At 45.1% G+C, this 27912-nt stretch overlaps 1 protein-coding gene across 1 annotated transcript; it reads left to right on the forward strand.

Moving 5' to 3' along the window:
• The first annotated feature begins 4077 nt into the window (after positions 1–4077).
• LOC101560879 lies at positions 4078–27554 on the forward strand. The gene is made up of 17 exons (XM_023718811.1): positions 4078–4081; positions 4347–4422; positions 5084–5252; positions 6928–7033; positions 9306–9350; positions 10534–10560; positions 11459–11560; positions 13227–13328; positions 14974–15099; positions 17184–17654; positions 18790–18894; positions 20398–20532; positions 23310–23414; positions 24982–25121; positions 25304–25433; positions 25895–25968; positions 27082–27554. The coding sequence occupies exons 1-17, from the start codon at positions 4078–4080 to the stop codon at positions 27319–27321; spliced, it is 2157 nt and encodes a 718-aa protein (XP_023574579.1). The 3' UTR covers positions 27322–27554.
• The last annotated feature ends 358 nt before the right edge of the window (positions 27555–27912 follow it).

The following is a 27912-nucleotide window of genomic DNA, read 5'->3' on the forward strand; positions in this document are numbered from 1 at the left end:
GGAAGGGTCTTCAGGGTGTTCAGGGTCTCACTACTAGATCAGATTCATAGTGATTCTCCTGTTTACAGCCTCCCAAGAGCTGGGATTACAGGCATGTGCCACCATGCCCAATCTCAATTACCATGTCAGCACCCCCTGGGGGCGGGGACTGCATGGCAGGCCCGGGGATGGAACCCCCAGCCTCTGCTTGCGGGTGCTTTAATATGCTGAGTTCTTTGGTCGGCCCTGCAGTTCATGAATTCTATGGAAGTCTTTATATCAAGAATTTCTTTTTTTAAAAAAAGTTCATTTATTTACTTATTTATTTGTTACAGGGTCTCTTAAGCAGCTCAGACTCATAGTAATCCTCCTGTCTCAGCCTCCCTGGCACTGGGATTACTGGAATGTGACACCACACCTGGTCTTGGGGCTGGCATGGTATGCCTGGGATTCTGGGGCAAGCACTGGCATGCAGTACAGGGGATCAAAGCTGGGTCTTTCTTGTCTAAGTGCCAGACAAGCACTTAGACCGCTGAGCTACCTCCCTAGCCCCTTCTTTAGAATTTGTGTATGACACTTTTTCATGGACATAAGTCCTCGGCAGAGTTTTCATCTGTGGGCTGAACTGTTTTGGTCAAATTTTCCAATTTTAAAATTTCCTTTGCCTATGTCCACATTGGTCAATTGAATGTTAGTTTTACCATCTCTTGTCTTAAGTTCTCTTTTTTAATTTTCTGTTTTAATGTATTTGGTTGTTACAGGGTATCACTAGGCAGCTTGGATTCATAGTGATCCTCCCTTTTTTGGCCTCTGCAGCACTGGGATTACAGGCATGCACCAGCATACCAGGACTCTGTGGCCAGCTCAGCGTGCCTCGGGGGCTAGGCTAGCAATTATGTCCTCTTTTAACTTGCCAAGTTTACTTACTTGCTTTTGTTTTGTACAACTTGGTTATTGATACTTGCTTTTCTGTCCATTGATCCACTTGGACCTGTTTTGTTAGAGTTAGGTAAGTTTAGGGTCATTCTGTTGAGTTGTTATTTCATATTTCTCTTTTCTTTTGATGCTGAGGCTTGAGGTCCAATAAAGTAAAGACAGTTCGTTGTTGATATGATGACCTCTTTATTTATTTATTTTTCTAGTAATATGCTCTTGGCTTTATTTGTCTAGTGATACTGTCTATGCCCTCCACCTATTCAACTTAACTGAGTTGGACCCTGTCACTATGAACAATTTTATTGAGAAACAAATAGCAATGAGACAGTTTCAAAACCGATTAGTAGGACAGTTTAAATAATTAATACGTTGCATATTGTGGTATTCATAGTGGTTACTCATAGTACAAGATGTAGACATGATATCCTGTCCACAAACACTATTAGAACATATCTTTCTATTCATTGAATTAAGAGAAAGTAGCTGTATATCTATCCTAACTTTTGAATATAGAGATACAAAATGGTCCTTCATTTATATCCCCTTCTTTTTTTAGTGTTGTCAGAGAAGGTCTATTCTATTGTCATTTAAATGTTGTAGGTGCATGGATTCAGCAAAACATTTCAATATAGTCCAGTAGTCCATAATAGTAGTGGGTTTTCTGTAGGACTAGCAATGTCAGAAGTTGTTGACTTGAGCCATTTACAACTCAGCATGTTAATACGGCTTTACTTTTTATACTTCATGTTTATACCCTTCTGCCTGTCACTAGGCTTTAGGGAGAGAATATCGATTGGATATAACAGTGTCATCAGAGTCCAGTGTAAACTGATCCTAAACATTACACCTTGTTTTGATTATTTCACTCTGTTGTCAATACCTCTAGCAGACTATGTTGAATTGCTGTCAGGGCTTCCTCTGGCATGTTGCATGTAGAAGTGGAGAGGAAGGGATAAGAGAAAAAGCTCGCCAATGGGAGGAGAAGGGTTAAGTGGAACGTCATTAGATGAAAACAGTAGGAAGGTGAATTCTGTTGGGGTTATTTTATAGATGGTGATTTCCATATTTCCAATTATCTACCTGTTATTTTGTGATTGCATATATTCTGGGCTTGCTGTAAAAACAAACCATGTAACACCTAAGCGTGCATATCTGATTTACGTCACTTAGCCTTGTGGCCTCCAGGATCATCCATTTTCCTACAAATGCCTCCATCATACCCTTTCTTATGGCAGAGCAGTGCTCCATGACAGTGCATGGATCAGCTCCATATTTCCTTCATCTATTCATCTTTGATGAATGTATGGGCTATTTCCATGATATAGCTAAATTATGCAGCTGTGCCAACAGCTCTGATGACGCTGTTATATTCCCTCCTTAAAGCACAGTGACAGTGCCCAACTCATAGCACTGAATGAATAGGTATACCTATATACTTTCATATACCTTGAACTTGAAGATACATCGAAGAGGAATAGCTGGGTTGTATGGAATGCTTAGTTTTAGTTTTTTGAGGAATCTCCATACCGATTGCCATAATAGTTGTACCTATTTACATTCTTATCATCAGTGTAGAAAGTTCTCCTTCCCACTATAGCCACACCAGCATTCGTTATTTGATTTCTCGCAGATAACTATTCTTTTCGGAGCAGACAGAATTTAAGTGTTTTAATTTGCATTTCAAATGGCTAGCGATATTGAATTTTTCATGTATTTGTTGGCCATTCATTCTTCTGAGAAGTGTCTGTTCACTTCACGTGTGTTCTTTTTGCTCAATATTTTTTTGGGGATTTTCTAATTTTTTGAATTTTTTATATATTCCACATATTATTCCAAGGTACAGATGACAAATCTTCCCACCCCCAATCTGTATGCTGTCTTTTCTCTCTGCTGGCTGTTTCCTTGCCTGTGCAGAAACTTAAATTTTACATGATTCCTTTTGTTCACTGTTGATGTTATTTCTTTTGTGATTGGTGTTTTGCTCAGAAAGCACATGTTTATACCTATGTGATCATGAATTTTTTTACATATTTTATCTTTGAGCAGGTTAAATATTCCTGTTTTTACTATGTGTATGTGTGTATGTATATATTTTATTCTTTTCTTTCTTTCTTTCTTTTTTTTTGTACCCAGAATTGAACTCAGGAGCTTATGCTTGCTGGGAAGGATGGGTGTTGCCTAGCTATATCCCCAGCAGATGATTGTGTTTTAAAATTTATTTATTTATTTCATTGATGTATATGATACAGAGTCTCACTACGCAGCCCCAACTTATAGTGATCCTCCTCTTTTCATCTTCCCCAGTGCTGCATTACAGGCTTGGGACACTATGCCCAGACTTGGTTGCTGGCTCAGCAGGCCCCAAGGGTGGGACTGGTGTAGCATATGGAACTGGGGGTTGAACCTTGGTCCCTGCACTTCTCTAAGCAGGTGCTTAGTCTGTTGAGCTATCTTGCTGGCCTGTTTTAAAGTTTAGGTCTTTGATCCATTCTGATTTTAGTTTAGTACACAGTGAAAGACATCTTCTGTATGTGGACACCCAGTTTTCCCAGAACTACTTATGAAAGAGGCTGCCTTTCCTCTAGCACATATTTGTGGTCTCTTTATCAAAGCTCACACAGATGAATTAGTCGTCCTAGTCTATTATTTCTTTAAATAAACTTTATTTCTTTTTAATCCATGTGAACAAATGTTGTATATTGTCTTTCTTCATGATATTCCACAAATCCTGTAAACGTTCACTCCTTGTAATTGTTTTTCTTTTTGATCTTCTGGATAGGTGGTTTCATTTAATTTTTTTTGAGTTTATTGATTTATTGTTTGCTTGATTGAGTCCACTATTGGAGACATGGTAAGGGGCTTGAATTCCCTCCAGTGTCAAGGGGAAATCCTAGCTCCTGCACTTGATGCTCTGTGACTTCCTCCACGGAGCATATTAACGAACTCTTGTGTTCCGCATGAATGTGACACCAGGATCCCAACTCCACTGGGATTTTGCATCGACTTAAAATTGAGTCTCAGAACTAAACGAAGCACAATCTGCTCATAATATTTCAATCCTGTCTGTTATGGTTTTGGTCTAGTTGTACCCCCAAAGCCTCATGCAGTCACTGAGCCGGACTTCTAGAGTTTGTGTTTAATTCATAATGCAACACTGAGATCATGGGTAAGTGGCCTGCCCTGGGGTGACCTGAATACAATGTATGGAAGGGACAGAGGCTTACCCTCTGCCTCTGCCCTGGCTGCCACTGCTCCTCCCTTTTTGCTCTTCCTGCTTTGCTGTTTTCTGCCGTCAAGAACTGCTGCCTTCTGCCATGTGCCATGCTGTCTTGGAGCCAGCTGAGTGTAGGCTGAAACCTCCACAAACTGTGAGCTAAATAAAACTTTCCTTCCTAAATTTTAGGTGATAGGTATTTTGTGTCAGTAATGAGAGAACATAACTGAGACACTGTCTCATTCTTCAGAACTACATGCTTGTGTCATCCACCAACCTACTTCATGTGGATGGTCAGTCCTTAAAATCTCACCCATGTTTCTCATAAAGCCAAGCAGCTTCCTCCCTCCTAGGTCATCCTTTTTTTTTTTTTGAGACTGGGTCTACCTATGTTACTCAGGCTTGCCTTGAACTCACTGTGTAGCCCATGCTGACCTTGAGCTTACTGCTATCCTCCTGCCTCAGCTTCTCAGCTCCCCAAGTACTGGGACCACAGGCATGCCCCACCATGCCTGGCAGTACTTGTTCTATTCCATAGCCCACCCTGCTTATAACCTGGGCATGTTAGTGTGGACACTCAACTTTGAAAATAGGGCCTGCTCAGGACTCTTCTTAATCATTTGGACCCATCTACTTCTGACCTGTGAGGGGTCTTAGGTGTGAAATTTATAAACTGTCCTTTACTGGGACCAGTGTAATTTAGTAAAATGCAAGTAGCCTAAACATCACCAGACACACACTCTCACACCTACACTGCCATTAAAAAAGGGAGTCATTTCCATGCTCCTAGCAAAGATCTTCTTTTCCCTAGGCACCTCAATCTCTGGATCCAACATGAACGTACTCCTCTAGGCCACACTGTCAAAAGCACTGAAATCCTTCTAGGTGTGACCTGGAACATGCTGCAGGCCACCACAACACCCACTCTGAGCTTTACTCTTCATGTGCCCTCAGGAAGCTGGTGGATCCAGAGCCATCATTTTTGAAAATTTGCCGAAGAAGAGGGGACAACCTCTATGTGGTGACAGAAGCTATTGAATTGGCCAAAGATACTGTTCTGTGTGACAACAGCAGTGTGACTTTTTCAGCAAATGTACATGTTACTCAGGTTCCTTTTGTCCAGGTAAGGAATGGGGAGGCCAGAATGCAGCCAGCCTAGGCAGCTTACTATTTCCTAAGGGGCTTAATCAATCAGTCCAGTCAGAACCTGCTCTGGTGGTGATAGAGGTGTCTGCTCATTACATACTACTGCTCTTGGGTCACGATCTCCTGCCCTCTGACTAGGGGCATAATTGTAAAACCCTCATGGATGATGCTGATGCCTAGAATTGTTCAGCATTGGTAAAATGAAAAATAGATTTAATTAGTTAGTATTTAATTTATATTACTTTTGTAATATTGGGTATTGAACCTGGGACCTTCCCATTGAGCTGCATACCCAGCCTCTTATTGTCTGTAATTTTCAGAGGTCTTGGTAAATTGCTAAGTTGCCTTGGCTGGGTGGAACTTGCAACCCTCCTGCCTTAGTCACTCAGAGTGTTGGATTTACAGGTCTGAGCCACCATACCTGTCTTTGGTGTTTGATTTTTTTTTTTTGGGTAAATAACATATTCTAAAATATGTAATGTAAATATTTGGTTCCAAGTACACATCCAGTTTCCTGACTGGAAGAAATAAGCCGCCAATAACACTGAACTTCAGTCATTAAAGTAACTTTAATTCTGTGACAATCTCATAAGAAATGCTTTAAGGAGTGAGAATCCAGTACTTTCAAGGATGCACAATTTACATAGTTTACTCACAATGACCAAATATAGTGCTTTAATTAATATAAACGAATTGATTTCTCAACTGCTTCCTCAGACTGTATAGCTAGATCCTTATGCCTTTCGCCACACTATGTTTCCTGTATAATTTGGTCCCCTCTCTAGAGCTTCAGAGTTAAAGAGAAACCTGAGATGCACATTTCCTTTCCCACAGTTGGTGAATTAGTCCGCGGGGAGGCCCAGGCTCCACCCAGGTTATGGGATCAAAGCTCGCTGAGGCTGTCTAGATCCACACCACAGAGTGTGAATGCGAAGTTTTAGAACACTTTTCTCCAAAAGGAAATTGTACCTTTTTCTAAAGAAAAAAAACCACAAACCCTATTATGTCAAATAAATTCAGCCTAGCATTTCTTGTCCAATCAGCGCAGTAATAAAATGTGAGTCAAAGATGTCTTCAGGTATCCAAGGTCCTAAAGTCATGTCCCCATCTTTCCTGGAGAGAATGCATCAAGTGACGGAAGGCAAGATCTGCAACTAGGAAAAGCAGTGTCCCCGACATAGACAGTGGACACGAATGTACATGACCTCAGGATCTGAATCTTTCCTGAGGCTGAGGGTGAAGTGAGGGGAAGCGATGAGGGAAGCGTAGAAAATGCGATCCATTTCCGCAAAAAGAGAAAGCTAATTGTAAATTTTTTTGGCAAAACTCAAAACACTGCCATATAACAATTGATACATGTACTCACTGGAAAAAGCAAAAGCTGGGAATAACAAGGAAGACAGGGTGGGAGCAGGTAGGAGACTGGGAGCAGGGTGGGAGCAGGTTGGTGCTTTTCTCCATGCGCTTCCTAGATGTATTTGAGTTTCACAGTGCATGCACATGTTACTGTGGCTGGGAACGCAGATCAGTGGCATAAGCATCTGCCTGACAGGCACAAGGTCCTGACTTCAACTTCTGATTCAAATAAATAAATAAATAAATAAAATGATATTTGTGTTTCAAAAGAACTGAGCACTGTTTTCTCTTCCTAGGGTGAAGGCCAGGGAAAAGATCAGAGGGCGGCAACCATGACTGTCCCTCAGGGCACAGTGATGGCCTACAGGAAGAAGAAGCTGGTCATCAAGGACAGATACTGCAGTAAGCATGAACTGAGAGCGGGAGGGGTGCCTTAGGCTGAGAGAGACAGAACAGAAGAAAGGCCACTGTGCAGCCTCTGTGGCTCTCTCTGTCCAGTGAGCGAGATAGGCAGTGTTTCTCCCTGTCTGGGATACACAGGTGTCCCAAAACTGACAGTCACCTCCTCACATGGCCTGACTAAAATTTGCTGGGGGAGATGCAGAGACTCTTTCCTCTGTGGGAGTGTATCCTCTTGGAGTGCCCTGTTTGGAGATGTCATCAGCACTCAGCAAAGTCTGTTCCTAATCCCAGCATCTCTAGTCATTCAATGTTCTGCTGCACTCAGCAGCTTGGCAGGGGGAGCCACCAACCCTCTCAGCAGACCCATAAATTCACACCAAAGGTCAAGGAGATAAGAACAACATAATCACAAACACATCATCTGGCAATGTCCTAACAACATAAGTCAGGACTGTATCTCCATCTTCCCACCTCACTGTCCCCCAGAAGCACTCCCCCTCCTGATTCCCCATGCACAGATCTGTCTGTGTGTGATGCTTGCAGGAGGGAGTACGGCTCGGAGTCCTGGGTCTCTGACCTCCTGCAAATTCTGGTCAAGGGAGGGTGCTGGTGCCAACACCTGCCAGTGGCAATAGACAGAAGGAGGCTGGACTCTGTCCTAGAGCCATTAGTAGACTCTTGCTTCCCATGGAAGAGCTCTGAACATAGTGAGATCTCCCTTGGGCTCAGGAGGAGGAGAGAAAGAGGTCAGAGACAACTGCTCAGGCCCCAGGAGCTGGCAGTGCTAGTAAAGATGAAGAGAATCACAAGGTACTTATACCTTAGGGAGGAGATAAGAAGGAGCCTACTTTCCAAAATATGAACATCAATCTATGGCTATGCTACCCTGAATGTGCCCGATCCTGTCTGATTTCGGAAGCTAAGCAGGGTCAGGCCAGGTTAGTACTTGGATGGGAGAAATATGAGCAACAATGAAACAAAACTAAATGGTCTAAAGCTCCGGTTTAGGCGGTTTAGGCATGCACAGTGACTGGGGTTTGACCCCAGGTGCTGTGCTGGTCCTGACCCTGAGGCGGGCAACTAAGACTGGGCGTGGTGGTGCCTGACTGTAATCCCAGCACTTGAGAGTTTGAAAACAGGAGGATCACAATGAGTCCGATCTGTGCAATAAGACTCTGTAGACCCTGTATTAAAATGCATAAAACTAAACTAAACTAGACTAAACTAAACTAAACTAAACTAAACTAAACGGTCTGATTAGAAACCCCAGAGATCGTGGTGGTTTGCTATGCAGGAAGAATCAAGTGTACATTCCTTGGAGGTCAAGGCCAGGGGATTTTCCTGGAGGCTGAACTGCAGGGACTGAGGTGGGAACACAGGTAGAAGGGAGGACACAGCGCAGACCTAGGGGGATGGATGTTTGTGGAGGGGAGAGGAACTACACCTGGAGGGGGCGGTGGCAGTAGGTGGCTGCAAAAGTGGGCAGAGGCTGAACCTCTCTGCCAGGCCAGGATGCATCTTGGTGAACCAAATAGACTGAACTCAGGTCAGCCACATCCCCGGATGTGCCTCAGTTCCCCATGTCTGCTCAGAGATGACGGCTCATTTCCATTTTATAGATGAGAAGGCAAACACTCATAAGGATTCTAGTTCTCCTCGAAGTCACTGGCCAGTGCTGTGGCAAAATGTTATATCACTCTGCATGCTACGTTCCTTTAGATTTTTTATGAAGTTTAAGTACATTCTCAGAAGTCAAACATTGTACACTTTGATTCTTATTGTCTGCACTAGACACTAACTGTATAAACAGAGATGACCTAGTGTTTCCTGGTGGTCACAGAGTGACTTGCAGGGACTCTCTAGTCCTCCCTCTAGTCTCTTTTGCCTGAATTCATTCAGTTCACCCTTGCCAACATTTGGAAACTTCTGTGTCTTTTTCCTGGGTTCTTTTACTGTGGCAGGAATTTAAACTGGTGCTAGAGAAGTTTAACACCTCAGCACGTTTCCATAGATGAAAGCTACTTACCAAAGGTTACAAGACTGGGAGTGGGGAAGGAAACATCAGAATGCTGAGAAAAGGTTTACAAGAAAGCTATTGACAAGATGGGACAGGAGGCGGAAGCTTATCTCTGACCTCATGAATGTTGGAGGGCACAATGATGCTCATTTAACATGCTTATTTAAGTGGAGACTTCACAGGATCTGATTCATGAGACCCAGGGGCTTCTGATTTGATGAGCTTTGGTACTAATCTGGTTTCTTCTCCATTCAGGCATACTTGTAATTGATGACACAAAGCAGAAGACCTTTCAGTGTGGTGAGTCCCAATACCCTGTGGAGTCCTGGCCCTTTTGGGTGCCACATGAGCTTTACTTGGTTTGGGACACAGGAATTCTTTTCATGCCAGACTTCTCTTCCCCTGTCACCAGTCTCTTCTTCAACACAGCTACAGACTCTAGGGGCCACAGGGAAATCAGGGATAAGAAGCAGATTCTCTAGGGCTTTCCAGCTAGACAAATTACTCTATGGCATAGTGAGGAACCAGCGGAAATGGGGAGAAGACGGAAAGCTGAGCAGAATAGGAAAGAATGGAAGGAGAGAAGGGGACAGATATTAAGTCTCATGAAGAAACGCATGGCTTTTTCTTTCTAGTGCAGCCCATAATGAAGTGTGGAGGATGGGCTAAGCTAAATCTAGCCTTCAGGAGGATATGTTCACATAGAAGAGAAACAGGAGCCACTGAGAAAACTCTCCAGTGAGCAGGAAGCAAAGGGAGGCAGCTTGGTGGGAGTTACTTCTCCTGAGGAGAAAGAGCAGATGAAAGGCCAGTGGGTACCACTCTACTGCTCTGCCAGTCCAGGGAGGTGGATAAGCAGTGTTTCTCCCTGTGTGGCCACACAATTCCCACCACCAATGGCCACCTTTTTCCATGGACAAGGTGAAATGTTGCCAGTGAGAGATGGAGTGACACTAGAAATGGATCCTCTGGTATGCACAAGGGCTATTCACTTGACAATCTGTTTGTTACTATAATCCACTGTTTTGCCATCAGAACCTTGGGCAAAATCAGGCCCTGTGGGTGTAGGATAGGGGCAGATGAAGAGAGGGACAGAGAAAGCAGAGGCAGAATGTGGAAAAGGCTAACCTTTGAGACTCACTCACTCTAGTGTGGGGCTTTCTCTTCTCTTTCTAGAGTGGGAGTTGAGGCCTGCTCATTCAACAGATGAGTGAGTGAGTGTTGGGGGTAGGATATGTGTCAAAACCAAAATATATTGCACCCCCAGTGCAACTTGCTCTTCCCTGCCTGTTCTGTGCTCTCCCTTAACTCTGGATGCCATGGAATGGGAGTGCCAGAGAGCCTGGTGAGGTAGGGGGATGGACTAATGCAAAGACACCAGAAAAGACAGACAGGAGGGAGGAGTAGGAGGGAGAGAAGACCCTACAGGGTTTCTCAGGAGAAAATCTTGGGATAAAGATGGTCTTTTTGTTTCTCTTTCTAGGAATAATAAAGAAACCTTTGCAGCAAGGTAAGTGCTTATTAAGAGCAAGGAAATCTGGGATTCTGAGTGGGAAACTGAAGATGGCCTACTCAAGTTGGCAGAGCCCATGAATCACAGGAGACCAGGTTCTACCTCCTAGTGTGTGTGTTAGGTCTGTTGATTCATGTGTGCATTCAAGGAACACTTACTGAGGAATGGCTGGGCAGCAGTCACGATTGGCACAACTGACAAGTGTCAGGTAATCAAAAAGAGAGATGGGCCCACTTCTGCACTGCAGTGGTCAGTCTCTCTCTCCTTGAATCACCAGAGGCCATGCAGATCTTCTTGGGAGAGTTAGAGAACTAGAAACATCATGAACTTTTTCAATTCAATTGAATTGCTGGCACAGCTGAGAGGTAGAAAGGGAGGCTCCAATGTGCTGGGCACCTTGCATGCACAGACTCATTTAATGCCTACCATGTACCCATTGAGCAACTGTGGACATAGAAGTCACAGCACTGAGGATGAGCACAGGCAGGGTGGTATAGCTATGGACAAGGATTTTCATTTCTGTAGCTGAGAACTAGATTTTACACCACTCCTGACTATCCCAGAATCCTACATTGGCCCTTTTCTTGAACTCTCAGTGATGATATTGAGAATCTCTATGGCTACTCCAGGATTCTATCCCCTACATCCACAGCACTGAGATTACCCACCTCTCTAGGCTCTTATGACAGTTTCAGTGGTAAAGCCTAAGCCATGAACTGAGAGAACGTTAACAGGAGAAATTTCTGTATTGAAATGCACACTGAGAAAGAAGAGTAAGTGAGGAAGATGTGGAAAATGAGCAGAACAAGGAAGAACAGAAATGAGAAGGAATGGAAATGAGGAAGAGACAGAGAGCCTAAGCCTCATGAGTGAACATTGTCCTTTGTCTTTCCAGTTCAACGGAGAAAGAAAGTCAAAAGTGGACAATGTGCACTGGAGCGTTCCCCTGGAAATGTGCACACAGAAGAGGAACAGCAGCCAAGGGCAGAACCCTCTGGTGAGCAGAAAGCCAAGGGGGCAGCTGTGTGGGGCTTCCTTCTCCTGAGGAGAAAGTGCACAAGAAAGGCCAGTGGTTACCACCCCTGTTGCTCTGCCTGCCTGGGGTGCAGTATATGCATCATTTTATTCTGACCTGTCACAAATTCGCCACAACACACAGGGACCTCCTCCCATGACCCAGCTGAAATGTTGCCCATGGGAGAGGAGCAGACACTAGCACTGGATCCTTCAACCCACCCAAGGAGAATCCACGTGATGATGCCTTTGCTGACATACCCATTGTTTTGCTGTGGGACTCCATGTCCATAATTGGGACCCTGGGTTTAAGAGATGGGCAAATGTAGAGAGGGACAGAGGAAGAAGAGGCAGAGTTTGGGAAAGCAAACCTCTGAAGCTCAGTCTTGGTTGGCCTGTTCTTTTGTCTTCTAGAGTTGGAGGTAAGGCCCTCTCCTTCAATAGATGTGGCAGTGGGTGCTGGGGTGGTTTTGTTAATCCTTCCCAGACGTAGTCAGCCAGAGTGCAACTTGCCTTTGCCTGGTGTCTCTGTCTTCTGTTTTGACTCTGGGTTTCATGGAAACAGACTGTGGAGCCAAATGAGGATAGCCAGGATCCAAGGAGAAAGAGCAGGGGGTCAGTGGGCCATCCTTCCATGGTATCTCAAAGGCAAAGGGGCCAGGGAGATGGCTCAGTGGAATAAGCACTTCCCTGGTATCGCAAAGGCAAATTTGGGGATGAAAAAGGGCTGTTTTTTATTATCTGTGTATTAGGAACAGAGGAATCTTTTGGGAACATATGTGTTTATGAAGAGAGTGAATCTGGATTTCCAGGTAGGAAGCTGCAGGTTGCCTTCTGATGTTGGAAGTCTGCATGTGACTCAGGAGATTGAGCTTGCCATCCATGTATACACATTGGTTACATGCCCCTATTCATACATGCATGCAAGGAACATGCACTGAGACTCCCTGGGCAGGAGTCCATATTAAGAAACCCTAGATATGTCCATTAATCAATCAGGGAGATGGACCCACTTCTTTGGAGCAAGCACTGTGGTGGCCACTCACTCTTGTTGGATCACCCTAGGCCCCATGTATCTTCTTGTGACAAGCAGAACACTAGGAACAACCTGAACTTGTTCAATTCTTCAGACAGTAAATTGCTGGCATAGCTGAAAGGTAGCAAGCGAGGCTCCTATGCACTTGTCACCTTAGAAACACAGACTCATTTAATCCTCACTATGTCCCCTTTAAGCAGATGTGTACAGGGATCCCAGAGCACCACTGATTTTCAGATGTAGAGTTCAGTACTAGATTGTAATGCCTTCCTGACTATCCCAGAATCCCATGTTGATCCTTTTATTCCACCCTCAGTGATTGATATTCAGAATCTCTGTCTCCTCCAAGATTCTAACCCCTACACCCAGAGTGCTGATATTGCCTACCTCTCTAGACACTTAGGATAATTTCAGTGGTGGAGTCTAAGCCATGGGCTGAGAGAAAGTTACCAGGCGAAATTTCTGTATTGAAATGCACAGTGAGAAAGAAGAACAAGTGAGGAGGAGGTGGAAAGTGAGCAGAACAAGGAAGAACAGAAACAGGGAAAAATAGAAATGGGAAAGAGACAGAGAACCTAAGCCTTGTGAGTGAATGTTCCCTTTGTCTTTCCAGTTCGACCAAGAAGGAAAATCAGAAGAACACAATCTGCAGTGGAGCCTTCCCCAGGAAATGTACTCACAGAAAAAGAACAGCAGCCAGGGGCAGAACCCTCCAGTGAGCAGAAAGCCACGGGGGTAGCTGTGTGGGGCTTCCTTCTCCTGAGGAGAAAGAGCAGAAGAAAGTCTAGTGGTTACCACTTCTGCTACTCTGCCTGCCTGGGGTGCAGTATATGCATCATTTTATTCTGACCTATCAATAATTTATCATGACCCACAGCCACCTCCTCCCATGGCTCAGCTGAAATGTTGCCCATGGCAGAGGAGCAGACTCTAGAACTGGATTCTTCAGTCCATACAAGGGGAATCCACCTGGTGATGCCTTTGCTGATGTACTCATTGTTTTGCTGTGGGACCCCATGACCATAATTGGGCTCCTGGGCTTAAGAGACGGGCAAAAGAAGATAGGGATGGAGAAAGCAGAGTTAAAGTTTTGAGAAAGCAAAGCTTTAAATCTCACTCTTGGTGGGTCCAATTTTGTGTTTTCTACTGTAGAGATAAGGCCCACTCCTTGAGGAGATGTGCTAGTGTGTGCTCGGGGTGGTAATGTTGGTCCTAGCCAGCTCATATTCAGGCAGAGTGCATCTGTCCATTGCTTGGTGTCTCTTCTTCCCTCACTCTGGATGTCATGGAATGGGCGGGCCAGGGAGTCCAGTGAGGTAGACTGTGCAGCCAAATGGAGACAACCTGTAGTCAGGGCGAGGAGAGTACTTGGTTGAGAGCAGTTCTGCCATGGTATGTCAAAGGCAAATATGAGGATGAAAAAGGGCTATTTTTGACTCTCTTTGTTGGAAAAATAGATGCACCTGTGGAGCAAGGTAAATGTTGACTGAGAGAGAGAGAGAGAGAGAGAGAGAGAGAGAGAGAATCTGAATTTCTGAGTAGAAACTACAGGTTGCTTTCTCACATTGGAAATCTGTATGTAACTCAGCAGACTGAGCTTGCCTTCCATGTGACCATACTGGTTACATGCACTTATTAAAAAATGCATGCAAGGAACATTCACTGATGACTCTGAGTGCAGGAGTCTATATAAAGAGTCCATTAGTTAAACAGGAAGACAGGCCCACTTCTTTGGAGCAAGTACTGTGTGATCACTCACTCCCATTAGATCATCCTGGGGCGCATGGATCCACTTGGGAGAAGCACAGAACTAGGAAAATCCTGAACTTCTTCAGTTCTTCAGACACTGAATCACTGGCACAGCTGAGCGAGAGCAGGCGAAGCTTGTACATGCTGGGCATGATACAAACGTGGAGATCTTTAATTCCAACTGTGTCCCCTTTGAGCAGGTGTGCACAGGGATCCCAGATCACCAAGGATTTTCATAGGTAGAGCTGAGTACTCCATTTTAAGTCACTCCCGGCATTCCCGGAATGATGTTTTGTTTTTGTTTTTTTTTTCCTTTTCCTCCTATTCATGATTGATTTTCAGAAGGTTTAAGGCTGCTCCCAAGATTCCATCTAAATCTCCAGAGCCTTGAGATTGTTCCCCTTTCTGGATCCACATGACAGTTTCATGGCCAGAGCCTACTTCATGGGCAGAGAAGTGTTTGACTAGGGACATTTCTGTATTGAAATGTATAATGAAAGAGAAGAAAGTGGTGAGGAGGTGGAAATGTGATGAGAATGTGGGAGAACGGAAAGAAGGAGCAAAGAGAGGGGACTCAGTCTCGTGAGGAAACACTTCCTTCTGTTTTACAGCACAACGTTTTTCAGTGCTGCATCTTCGCAAGACATTGACTGCCTTCAAGAAAATCTTTCATAATGCCCCAGAAGAGCAACAGGAGCTGAGGAGAGGACCCTCCGGCGAGCTGGAACCCCAGGCAGGCAGCTGGGCAGGGTTTCCTCTGGAGGGGAAAGAGGCAAGGATGGGGAAGTGGGTATTACCTCTGCTGCTGTGCACATCCAGGGCCCAGTTGCAGCAGCCTTTGTCCCATCTGGGCACTCATTTTGCACTGAAATGTTACCAGTGAACTGGATTTTGCAGGCTACACAAGGGGAATCCACCTGGAAATGCCTTTGTTGCCATTACTCTCCATTTTGCCATTGGGCCCCAGGCCATCCTCAGGCCATGGGGGAGTGTGTGAGGGACAAATGGAGAAGACTTATACTGACAAAGCAGAGGAAGAGCTTGTGGAAATTGCACTTTTGAGACTCACTCTTGTGTGGGGCTTACTTTTCCTCTTTGGTGTTAAGTTCCACTCTTCTCATAGGGGAGTCAGTCTGTACTGGAGGTGAGAATGTTGGTCCCAGCCAGTACACATTGGGGCAGAGAGCAAGTTGCCCTTTCCTGGCTGCTCTGTCCTCTGTCTTGACTCTGGCTGTCAAGGAAAGGGAAGGCAGGGAGCCCCGTGTGGTAGCGGGATGAAGGCACCATACACATGGAGGATGCCTGGCTTAAACAACAGTGAAGGGTACCTAGGGCTGCAAACCCTCAGTGAAGGGTACCTAGGGCTGCAAACCCTCCATTGTTTCCATGAGGAAACTTTGTCCATGAAGAAGATAATTTTTGGCTTCATTTTGAAAGGAGGAATAGAGGAAACCTTCTGAAGTTTTATTAGGAGTTAAGGAATCTGGATTTTGGGTGAGAAACTGAGCTTTCCCACTGAACTTGGAAGTGTCCATGCAACTCAGGATGCAGAACCCTCCCACTAAGTGCAGATGCTGGTTGGGTGTGTTTATTCATATCTGCATGCAGGAAACACTTTCTGAGCAATTGCTGGGCAGCAGGCAGTGTTTTTTTTTTTTTTTTTTTTTTTTTTTTTTTTTTTTTTTTTTTTTGGCAGAACCAGGGATTGAACTCAGATCCTTGCATTTGCAGTCAAGTGCTTATCCGACTGAAACAGTCAGTGTTACTGCACCTGCGATCCTTCAAGTTATCAAACATGGAAACCGGTCATCTTCTTTATTTTTATTTTATCTTATTTTATTTTTTTACATCCTGACTATTTCAGCAGACATTCCACATCCACAACTCTCTCCACTCAGAAGTTCTTTGAGATGATGCCATCGGCCTTGACCAATCTTAGAATGGAATCACCTGATTCACCCATCTTTCGAATAGCACTGCAGATAGTGTAGGTTTTAAACTGGCCGTTGAATCTACCTGTGACCTTGTCGACCTCGGCCATGTTCATCTGGATGGATGCGTGGTCCTTGGCTCCAATGATCCGATTGCTGGCGGAGCATTTCCACAGCACGGATGAGTCCAGGAACTCGCCAGATTGTTCTGCATAGTGTGGCCCCGCCTGTTGCATCCACATGATGAGCGCTAGCAAAGAAAGCTGGTCCTCTTCTTTAGAGCATGCAGAGTGATGATCGCTCTACCTGGATCATCTGAGGCCACCTGAAGTCTCATGGGAGAATCAGACAGCTGGGAACATCCTGAATATTTTAATTCTTCTTCAGATATTGAACTGTAGGCACAACTGAGGGAGGGTAGGCGAAGGTCCAGTGTGCTGGGCACCTTACAAACACAGACATATTTAATTTCCACCATGTTCCCTTTAAGCAGATGTGGTCAGGAATTCCAGAGCAATGAGGATTTCCACATGTAGAATTGGGTACTTTGTTTTACGCCACCCCTGGCATTCCCAGGATGATGGTTTGTTTCTTTCCTCCACATTCATGATTGACTTTCAGAAGCTTAAGGTTGCTCCCAGGATTCCATCCCTTAACTCCAGAGCCCTAAAACTGACCTCATTTCTGGACCCTTAGGAGAGTTTCATGGTGAGAAGCTAATCCATGAGCAGAGGAATATTTGACTAGAAACATTTCTGCATTGAAGTGTATAGTGAGAGAGAAGAGAGTGGGAGGAGCTGGAAAAGTAAGCAGAACAGGGAAGAATAGAAAGAGGGCAGAAGGGGAGGGAGACTCAGCCTCATGAGGGAACACTTCTCTTTGTTTTGCAGCATACGCTCATCGATTGAGCAGGCCTCACACTGCACCATATCCCTTCCTGAGTGCCTTTGATAATTCTGCAGAAGAGGAGCAACAGGAGCTAAGGAGAGCCTCCTCCCGTGAGTTGGAACCCCAGGGAGGTAGCAGTGTAGTTTTTCCTAATGAAGAGAAAGAGGCAAGGACTGGCCAGTGGGTACTACCTGTGCTGCTGTGCACATCCAGGTCCCAGTGGGAGCAGCCTTTGTCCCTGTCTGGGCCCTTACTTTCCAATGAAAATGTTGCCAGAACTGGTTTCTGCAGGCTATACAAGGGGAATCCACTTAGGGATGCCTTTGTTGCAATTACCCTCTGTTTTGACATTGGGCCCCAGGTCATCATGAGGGCCTGTGGACACAGGATAGGGCAGATTGAGAAGAGTTGGACAGAGAATGCTGAGGAAGAATTTGTGGAAGTCACACCTTTGAGACTCACTCCCGTGTGGGGTTTATTTTGCCTTTCTAGACTTGGAGTTAAGCTCCATTCTTCACATAGCAGGGTGAGTTTGTACTGCGGGTGGGTATGTTGGTCCCAGCCAGTACATACTGCGGCAGAGTGCAACTTGCCCTTGCCTGGCTGCTCTGTCCTCTGCCTTGACTCTGGCTGCCAAGGAAAGGGAAGGCAGGGAGCCAGTGTGGTAGAGGGATGGTGGAACCATTCATGTGCAAGATGCCTGAGGCTAAATAGCTGTGAAGAGTACGAGGGGCTGCACACCATTGTTTCTGTGAAGCGAATATGTCCATGAAGAAGGTCACTTTTGGTTTTTCTTGAAAGGTAGAATGGAGGAAATCTTCTGAAGTTTTTATCAAGAGGGAGGGAATTTGGATATTTGGGTGAGAAAGTGAAGCTGGCCCCCTGAACTTGGACATGCCCGTGGAAATCAGGACTCAGAGCTCTACCAGCAAGTGTGTGTGTGTGTGTGTGGTTTTTTGGGTGTGTTTATCTGTATGTGCTCAAGGAACACTGTGGAGGAATCCCTGAGCAGCAGTCACCAGTACCACACCTGTGCTCCTTCAAGCAACGAAACAGGAACACTGGTCCTCTTCTTTGGAGCATGCTGTATGGTGATCGCTCTCCCTGTCTCACATGAGGCCACCTAAAGTCTCACTTGAGAGTCAGAGAACTGGGAGTGACCTGAACGTTTTAATTGTTCTTCAGACTTTGAACCACTGGCACAGATGAAAGAAAGTAGGGGAGGCGCCTAAGTGCTGAGCACCTTACAAGCACAGACACGTTGAATTTTCACCATGTCCCCTTTGAGCAGGTGTGGTCCACGAACCCAGAGCCCAAAGGATTTTCATTTTGAGAGCTGAGCACTACATTTTACACCACTCCTGGCTTTCCAGAATGATGGCTTTTTCCTTTTCCTCCACATTCAAGATTGATGTTCAGAAACTTGCAGATTGTGCCCAGGATTTCATCCCTTAATTCCACAGCCCTGAGATTGACCCCATTCTGGGCTCTTAAGAGAGTTTTATGGCCAGGGGCTACTCCATGAGCAGAAGCATATATAACTGGAGACATTTGAAGAAGGGGAGGGAGACTCAGTCTCATGAGAGAACCCTTCCCTTTGTTTTGCAGCACAATCTGGAGCGGGTTTTTGTGGTAGATTATCGGCTGACCTCCATTATGTTTCTGATAATTCTTCAGAAGAAAAGCAACAGGAGCTCAGGAGAGGATCCTCTGGTGAGCTGGAACCCCAGAGAGGTAGCAGCATAGGGTTCTCTAATGAGGAGAAAGAGGCAAGGACTAGCCAGTGGGTACCACCTCTGCTGCTATGCATATCCAGGGCCCAGTTTGAGCAGGCTTTGTCCTTGTCTGGGCACCCATTTTCCACTGAAATGTTGCCAGGAGAACTGATTCTGCAGGGTCTACAACAGGAATCCACCTGGTGGTGCCTTTGTTGCCATTATCCTCTGTTTTTTTCTTTTGGTGGTGGTGGGGGGACCTGAGACTGTCATCTGGCCCTGTGAGTGCAGGAGAGGGACAGATGGAGAAGAATTGGACAGAAGAAGCAGAGAAAAAATTTGCAGAAACCATTCTTCACATAGCAGAGTGAGGTGGTAGTGGGAGTGGGTATGTTGGTCCCAGCCAGTACATATTGGGGCAGAGTACAACTTGCCCTTGACTGGCTGCCTTGTCCTCTGCCTTGATTCTGGCTGTTATGGAAAGGGAAGGCAGGGAGCCAGTGTGGTATCAGGAGTGAGGCAACCATGCACGTGGAGGATGCCTGAGGCTAAATAGTGGTACTTGGGGCTGCACACCCTCCAGTGTTTTTTTGAAGCAAATTTGTTCATGAAGAAGGTCATTTTTGGGTTCTCTTGAAAGGAAGAATAGAGGAAAACTTCTGAAGTTTTTATCAAGAATGAGGGAATCTGGATTTTAGGGCGAGAACTTGAAGCTTGCCCACTGAACTTGGAAGTGTCTGTGCAACTTAGGACAGTGAGCTCTCCCTCCAAGTGTTCGTGTTGGTTGGGGGTGTTTATTCATACCTGCACGCATGGAACACATTTGGAGGAATCCCTGGCAGCAGTCACTATCACCACACCAAACATGGAAGCTTGTCTTCTTCTTTGGAGCATGCAGTGCATGGTCACTCTCCCCAGATCATCTAAGGCCACCTGAAGTCCCATGGGAGGATCAGAGAGCTGGGAATGCCCTGAACATTTTAATTCTTCTTCAGACATCGAATCCTTGGTAGAACTGAGAGAGTGTAGGTGAGGCTGCTATGTGCTGGGCATGTTACACACAAGACACATTTAATTCCCACCATGTCCCCTTTGAGCAGGTGTAATCAGGGATTCCAGAGCCCTGAGGATTTTCGTATGAAGAGCTGAGGACTACACTTTATACCACTCTGGGAATTCCAAGAATGATGGTTTTTTTACTTTCTTCCACATTTAATATTGACTTTCAGAAGCATTAAGGCTCCTCCCAGGATTTTATCTCTTAAACCCAGAGCCCTGAGATTGCCCCCATTTCTGGACCCATATGACGGTTTTGTGGCCAGAGCCTAATCTGTGAGCAGAGGAAGGTTTGACTAGAGATATTTCTGTATTGAAGTGTATAGCGAGAGAGGAGAAAGTGGGGAGGAGCTGGAAAATTGGGCAGAATAGGGAAGAATGGAAAGAAGGTGGAAGTTTAGTGGAGACTCAGTCTCATAATAGAACACATCCATTTGTTTTGCAGCACAATTTCATGCAGGGCTGAGACCTCGAATTGCCCCTCTTGCTTCTCTAAATCTCTCTGATAATTCTGAAGAAGAAGACGAAGAAGAAGAGGAGCCAAGTTGTGGATCCTTTGGTGAACTGGGTCCCCATGGAGGTAGCTGGGTGGGCTTTCCTTCCGATTAGAAAGAGGGAAGCACAGGCCATTGGGTACCACGCTTGCTATTTTGCACATACAAGGCTAAGTTGGAGCAGGCTTTACCCCTGGAATGTTGCCAGTAGTACTGGATTCTGCAGGCTACACAAGGGGAATCCACCTGGTGATGGCTTTGGTGACATTATGTACTGCTTTACCAGTGGACCTCCTGTGTATCATGGTTATCCTTGGCTTAAGAAAGTGGTAAATGAAGAGATGAATTTGGAAAGCAGAGGAAGATTTTGGGCCAAAGAAATGTTTGAGACTCATTCCTGTGTGGGCCTGTATTTTGTCTTCTAGTGTTGGAGTCAAGGCCCACTCTTTGAAGAGATGTCCCACTTTTTGCTGGGGGTGGAGTTTTTGGTCCTAGTCAGTGCATATTCAGCCAGATTGCCACTTGTCTTTGCCTGGTGTCTCTGTCTCTCCTTTTACTCTGGGTTTCATTGGATGGGAGGGAGCCTAGTGAGGTAGCACTGTGAAGTAACATTGATGTAGCACAGAGGCCCAGCAGGGAGAGTACTTGGCAGAAGGGCAGAACTTTGAGGGTATCTAAAAGGTTAATTTGGTGATGAAGAATGTCAACATTTGATTCTCTTTCTAGGAAGAATAGAGGAACCTTTGGGACTATAGAAATGTTTTCTAATGGGAGTGGCTCAAGATTTCTGGGTAGAAAATTGCAGGTTGCCTCCTGAAGTTGGAAGTCTCTATGTAACTCTGGAGACTGAGCTCGCCTTCCAAGTAGGCATGTGGGTTAGATACCCAATCCATATGTTCATGCAGTGAACATTGACTAATGACTCCTTGTGCAGGAGCTTTTATTAAGAAATTCTAGATTGGCCAGCAAGATAGTTCAGCAGATTAAAACACCTGAAAGCAGATGAAGGGGCCGGGGATTGATTCCTGGGCCTGCTGTCTGGCCCAGCCCCAAAGGTGTGCTGAAAGGCAATTGATTTTTTTACATATTAATTTTATTGAAAAAAGTAGCAGTGTGACAGTTTCAAAACAGGTTAGTAGGACAGTTACAATAATTAACACATTGCATGTTGTCTTTGTAGTAGTTATTCATAGTACAAGATGCAGACATGGTATCTTGTCTAAACACTATTAGTTAAAAACTTTCTTCTCATTGAACTAAGAGAAAGTAGGTGAATATCTGTGCTAAATATTTTGTATATACAGATATATATATATATATTTTTTTCTTTTTTTCACTCCAAAATGGTCCTTCATTTATATCCCCCTTTTTTGTTCACTTTTGGCAGAAATGGGTATTCCGTTGCAATTCATATAATGTAGGTGCCTGAATTCAGCAAAGTTATCCAATATAGCCCAGTAGTCTATAATAGTAGTGGGTTATCCGCAGGACTGGCAGTGTCAGAAGTTGTTGACTTGAGCTTTTTACAGCTCAGCATGTTAATATGGCTTTACTGTTTATACCTTATATTTATACTTTTTGCTGAATGGTTAAGACTGAGATAAAGCATGACCTATATAACAAAAAGTGTAGCTTTTGTATCTGACAATGTTAGTCAAATCTCAGGATTTACCCTGAAACCCTGTACAGAAGGTTGTAGATCTTTTGTCTGTGTTAGCCTTGTGATGAGTCACAGCCATTGCTTGACCATTTTTTGCTCTCTGTGAAAGCCTGAGAGATTTTTTTTCTCTCCATGTGACTCTTCTTAGGCACACTCTACATGATCAAACACTTTCCTCTCTGGCCCCATAATTTCCTTGATGAGAAAATTTGGGACACTACTGAGTTACAGGATGTCACAGTTCAGGTTCTCTTATGTCCTGAGTCCTCACTGACCTTGAAGGGCTTGGGCCACAATGTTAGTTATTCTTGTATCCCTTCTTTTTTAGAAGACAATTGAGACTCAGCGTGGTGGTGCGCACCTGTAATCCCAGCTCTTGGAAGGCTGTAAACAGGCGGATTACTACGAGTCTGATCTGGTAGTGAGACTCTGAACACCCTTTAGACCCTTTCCTAAAATAAAATAAAAAAAAATCAGAAAAAGAAAGCCTAGACATGTATATTAACCAAACAGGACAATGCCCCATTTCTTTGAAGCAAGCATTGTGTTGGTCACTTATTCTCACTGGAGCATGCTAGCGTGCATGAGTCCACTTGGGAGAGGCAACAGGAACAACCCGAACTTGTTCAGTTCTTCAGACATTGTACTTCTGCCACAGCAGAGAGATAGTAAGGGAGGCTTGTATGTGCTGGTAACCTGAGAAACATGGACCCATTTAATCCTCACCATGTTCCTTGGAGCAGGTGCTGACGAATCCCAGAACCTGGAGGTTTTTCTTATGTAGAGAGTACTAGATTTTTACACCACTCCTGGCATTCCCAGAATGATGCTTTGTTTCTTTTCTTGCACATTCTTGATTGAATTTCAGAAGCTTTAAGGCTGCTCTCAGGATTCCTTCCCTTAACTCCAGATCCCTGAGATTGTCCCCATATCTGGACTCTTTGGGCAGTTTAATGGCCAGAAGATAATCCATGAGCAGAGGAATGTTGGACTAGACAAATTTCTGTAGGAAAATGTATATTGAGAGAAAAGAAAGTTTGGAGGGGCTGAAAAGGTGAGCAGAATGCAAACAAAACATCATTCTGGGAATGCCAGGAGTGGTGTAAAAATCTAGTACTCAGCTCTACATAAGAAAAACCTCCAGGTTCAGGGAAGAAGAGGAGGGAGACATTCTCACGAGAAACCCTTTCCTTCGTCTTGCAGCACAGCATACAGTGCAGTGGGGTCCACTGACAGCTCGTGATGTCCAGTATTTATGTGTGAATTTTCTGGAAGAAGAGCAACCGGAGCAAAGGACAGCGCCCTCCAGTGAGTGGGAACCCAGTGGAGGCACCTGGGTGGGGGTTCTTTCTGAGAAGAAAGCACAGAGGAAATGCAAAGGATATCACATCTGCTGCTGTGCATATCCAGGGCCCAATTTGAGCAGCATTTGTCCCTGTCGGGACACTCATGTCCCACTGAAATTTTGCTATTGGGAGATGCAGAGACACTAGAATTGGATCTTCCATGCTACACAAGGGAAATTCTCCTAGCAAGGCCTTTGTTGCTGTTGCCCTCTGTTTTGCAATTGGGCCCCAGGCCGTCATCAGGCCCTGTGGGCCCAAGAGTGGGGCAGATGGAGAAGAGATGAACAGGAAAAGTAGAGGTGGAATATGAGGAAAACACACCTCTGAGACTTACTTTTTGCTGGGCCTACTTTTTTGTGTCGTAAAGTTGGAGTTAAGGCCCCCTCCTTCAAAACATATTTCAGTGTGCGCATGGCATGATTTTTTTTTTTGTTTAAGCCAGCCCATCTTTAGCCAGAGTTCCATGTGCCCTTGCCTGGCTGCTCTGTCTTCTGCCTTGACATTGGGCACCATGGAAATGGCAGGAAGCCCAGTTTGTTTGAGGGTTGGATATATGTGAGGGAACATGAGGTCTAAAAGTAATGTGGAGTACAAAGAGCTGCAGATTATTCAGTCTTTTTGTGAAGCAAATTTGTCCATGAAAAGGCCATTTTTGGTTCTCTTGAAAGCAAGAATAAGGGAACCTTCTGAAGGGTTGTATGAGAGGGAGGGAATATGCATTTTTGATTGATAACCCGAAGGTTGACTAATGAAGTTGCAAGTGTCCATGCTCAGGAGACTGAGCTCTATGTGCAAGTGTGTGTGTGTGTGTGTGTGTGTGTGTGTGTGTGTGTGTGTGTTAGGTCTGTTTATTCATATGTGCATGCAAGAGCACTTGCTGTGGACTTGCTACCAGTAGCTACTACTGCACCTGTGATAGCTCAAGTAATCAAACAGGGAGATGTGCCCACTTCTTTAGAGCAAGCAGTAGGATAATCACTCTGTCTGGGTCAGCTGAGGCCACCTGAAGCCTCAAGAGAGAATCAGAGATCTTGGAACATCTGATCATGTTCAATTCTTCAGACATTGAATTGGTAGCACAGATGTGAGACAGTAAGGGAAGTTTCCATGTGCTGGGCACCTTAGGAAGAGAGACTCATTTTATCCTCCTGCCATCCCCTTTAAGAACTTGTGGGCAGGGATCACAGAGCTACAAGGGTTTTCACATTTAGAACTGAACACTAGATTTTAAACCACTTCTGATATCCCAAATGATGCTTTGGTCCTTTTCTTCCACTTTCATTGCTTGGCTTTCAGAATCTTTATGGCTGTTCCTAGGATTGTATCCCTTAACTCCAGAGCACTGAGATTGTCCCCCTTTGTGAACTTTTAGTTCTGTTTCATTGCCACCATTTAACCTATGTGCAGAGTGAATTTTGATCAGGATCTGAGGACAGTGGAATTTGGATCTATGTATGGGGAAGATTTTATGTGTGCATGGCTACCAACTAAAGAAACGCCTCTGCTTTCTGGTCATTGTCTGAGGACAGGTTTCAGTTTCCTGGAAGAGGAGATTTCTGAGAATGTGGAGGCACTGGCCCAGGTGTCAAAGGACAGAAGAGATGCCATATTGCATTCTTTCTTGGCCATCCTGGGGGACAGAGAGGCCCTGAAGAAACTGATGGACATGGTGAGGTTCCCTCTGCTGCCTGGGGAGATGGTGCTGTAAAGGGGATGTTTAGAGATTTGGCTGCCAGTGCACCTGAGGGAGGAGTGTGGACTAAGATTCCAGGAAGGGTGAAAGATCAGGAATGTTGCCCCCACATGACAATGACCATGTGACTTTTTAACAAGATCACCTGTATTCTGTAGTGGGAAATGGAAACCTTGGGTCATCTGGATGGCCCTGGTGGCAAGATCCTAGATGAGCTCCGACAGAGATCAAGCCCTACCTGGATTAACCTCGAGTACCTCATTTTTTACCTTCTGGAAGTCTTAATGGGTAAGAGGACTTGCAGGGCCGGGGGGGGGGGAGTTGTCATGATGCATCCCAGGTCTTCTACATGGCAGCATTAGGTGCCAGCTCTCAGAAGCCATCTGTTTACCTTGCTCTTCATCCTCAGAACACCTTTCTCTCTGAGATCAGGGGAACTCCCTGTGGCAGCTGCCTATGCGATGTAGACTTAGCTCGAGGTTCAGCAAGCAAATTACCCCTGATCATGTAATCTCTGAGGCAGACAGTTCCAGCCTCCACCATCAGAATCCACCTCTGGACCATGTTCTTTAGCATGCTGGAGATCATCTCCAGAGCAGAAGGGCTCCAGTGCAGGATGCTTTACCTTCAGTATAACAGGAATCACTAGTCTATCTCAGCATCCCCTTGACACTGGGTCTCCTTCATGGTGAGAGAAAAACGTCTAGACTCTGAATCACGTTCCTTTTGTATCATGTCCCTTTCCCCAGTGCTGAGTGACACCCAGCTTGTCCTACTGGTCCAGTCTGTGGAGAAGAGACTTCTTTCTCAGCAACGAGAGCTGGTGAGTTATTCTGAGACTCTAGCACTCTGGGGAGAAGGGTACGGGATCCAGGAGGAGGGATATTCTGGGGAAGAGGAGGGGTCAACTTTCGCTGGGAGGGCAATAGATCCCAATAAGGACTCTGGAGATCTGCCTCCTTAGCCTCAGTCTCCATTAGGGGTGTCTTTTTTTTTCTGAGGACACACCTGCAGTGGGCTCCAGCATGCCTTCAGGGGTCAGGTCAGTGAGAACTAAGAAGATATAATATATATTTTGATATTACTACAAAGTTTCCATTTGCAGATTGCTTTTTCTTCATACAGGAGGTATGGTCACGCTATATGTTGAATATTGAACTTGAAAAGTTATTACAGTAAAAGACACATTGCCATTACTACTCCCTGCCCCCAAATCATGACATTTGGGTCAAACACACTGATTCCATCATTCTGGCCAGTTTGTGAGTCAGTAGTGAAAGTCTTCTTGAATGTATTTGGGAGGTGTGATCGCCGTATGGTGCATGTTACTGCTGAGCGCTATCCATGGGAAACACAGACGCATGAAAACATACCATGGTCCTCATTCTCCTTTACTAGATTAGCACTGGGCACCTTCTGAGCCCTCCCAAAGTCAAAATCACCACGAAAGGTCAACATTTCAAGTCCATTAAAATGTTCTGGCTACTGAGGCAGCCACAAGAGCTCTACTAAAGACACTAAGGAAAGACGACTTTTAGGACTGGGAAGAATAGGAGGACCAAAGAGTTGGAAATGAGGGAAGATATTTTGAAGGAATGAATAGCAATGTCTCTTGTACATTTTAAAAATTTACATAGTTTGTGTTCTCCTGCTGTTTACCTATACATGTATAGGTTTATATAATTACACACACACACACACACACACACACACACACACACAACATTATAGATTCCCAGTATTTCTGTTGTAGAAAGTCTGCTTAATATCACCTTTTTGCAGTGAGGAGCCAATGGTCAATGATTTCTAAATAACCTGGTCACCTCAAAGCTTGGCCTGAAGGCCCTTGTCTCTTCTGTTATCTCCAGTGGTCCCTAGATGTTGGGATAGAAAGTTTTTCTCCACAGTCACCTGTACAATCTGATTATTTTTCTAGGTACGGGGCATCCTAGAGCCAAACTTCAAGTACTCCCAGCACACCCCATTTACCGTCCAAGCAGAGCATCTTGCCCAGCTCCAGGGCGAGGGCTTGCACATCACCTGTGCCCTGCTGGAGGAGTGCGGCCTCAAGATGGAGTTGGAGAGCTCCCAGTCCACCTGGCACCCAGAAGCCAAGATGCCCTTGTCTGCCCTCTACGGGGCACTGTCATTGCTGCTGCAGCTGGCTGAGGCCTGAGTTCTCCCTGGTGGGCAGTCAGTTCAGGGTGGCCTGGCCCATGTTGTGAGAACCCTTAGCAGGCCTGGGAGGTCACACGGTGCTCCATTTCTCTCCAGCACAAGTAGAAACAGGGTTTGGGAGGGACTTGATGTTCTAGGGTGAAAGGAAATGGTTCATTGACAAGGGTTAATAAAGCTTTCAAAATTGCTCAAAAGTGCATTAAAGATTTAAGAGTGTGCTAGCATTTACTTCCAAATAAAATTAAGTTTTCTTCTCAATTAATGAAGTAAGAGAAAATAGCTGTATATCTATTTAACTGTCTCGTGTAACCTGTCTATTTAGGTATCTATCTATATCTACATCTGTATAACAAAATGATGTGTTATTTATATTTGTACTAATATTGTATTAGACAAGATATCACATCTGGGAGAGCTTCCTGCTACCCTGCGCCAGTGGGACCAGTCCCAGCCCAGGCGCAGCGTGGGCCGGACCCTCTCCCACCCCCTTGGGACACCCACAACCACTCTGCAGACCTACCCCACCCCGCCCGCCAAGTAGGAAATTCTGCTGTGTTCCAGGAACCCCCAGACCCAGTCCTAGCCCAGG

The sequence above is a fragment of the Octodon degus genome, unplaced genomic scaffold (assembly GCF_000260255.1).
Source record: "Octodon degus isolate 3935 unplaced genomic scaffold, OctDeg1.0 scaffold00062, whole genome shotgun sequence".
In the NCBI taxonomy this organism is placed as follows: domain Eukaryota; kingdom Metazoa; phylum Chordata; class Mammalia; order Rodentia; family Octodontidae; genus Octodon; species Octodon degus.

Excerpts from the sequence above, each read along its gene's own strand:
- LOC101560879 (XM_023718811.1), top strand. Across the intron at positions 17,655-18,789 it reads GAGACTCACTCCCGTGTGGG|CACAATCTGGAGCGGGTTTT; the intron begins GTTTATTTTGCC and ends TTTGTTTTGCAG. Across the intron at positions 23,415-24,981 it reads GCAAAGGACAGCGCCCTCCA|GTTTCAGTTTCCTGGAAGAG; the intron begins GTGAGTGGGAAC and ends GTCTGAGGACAG.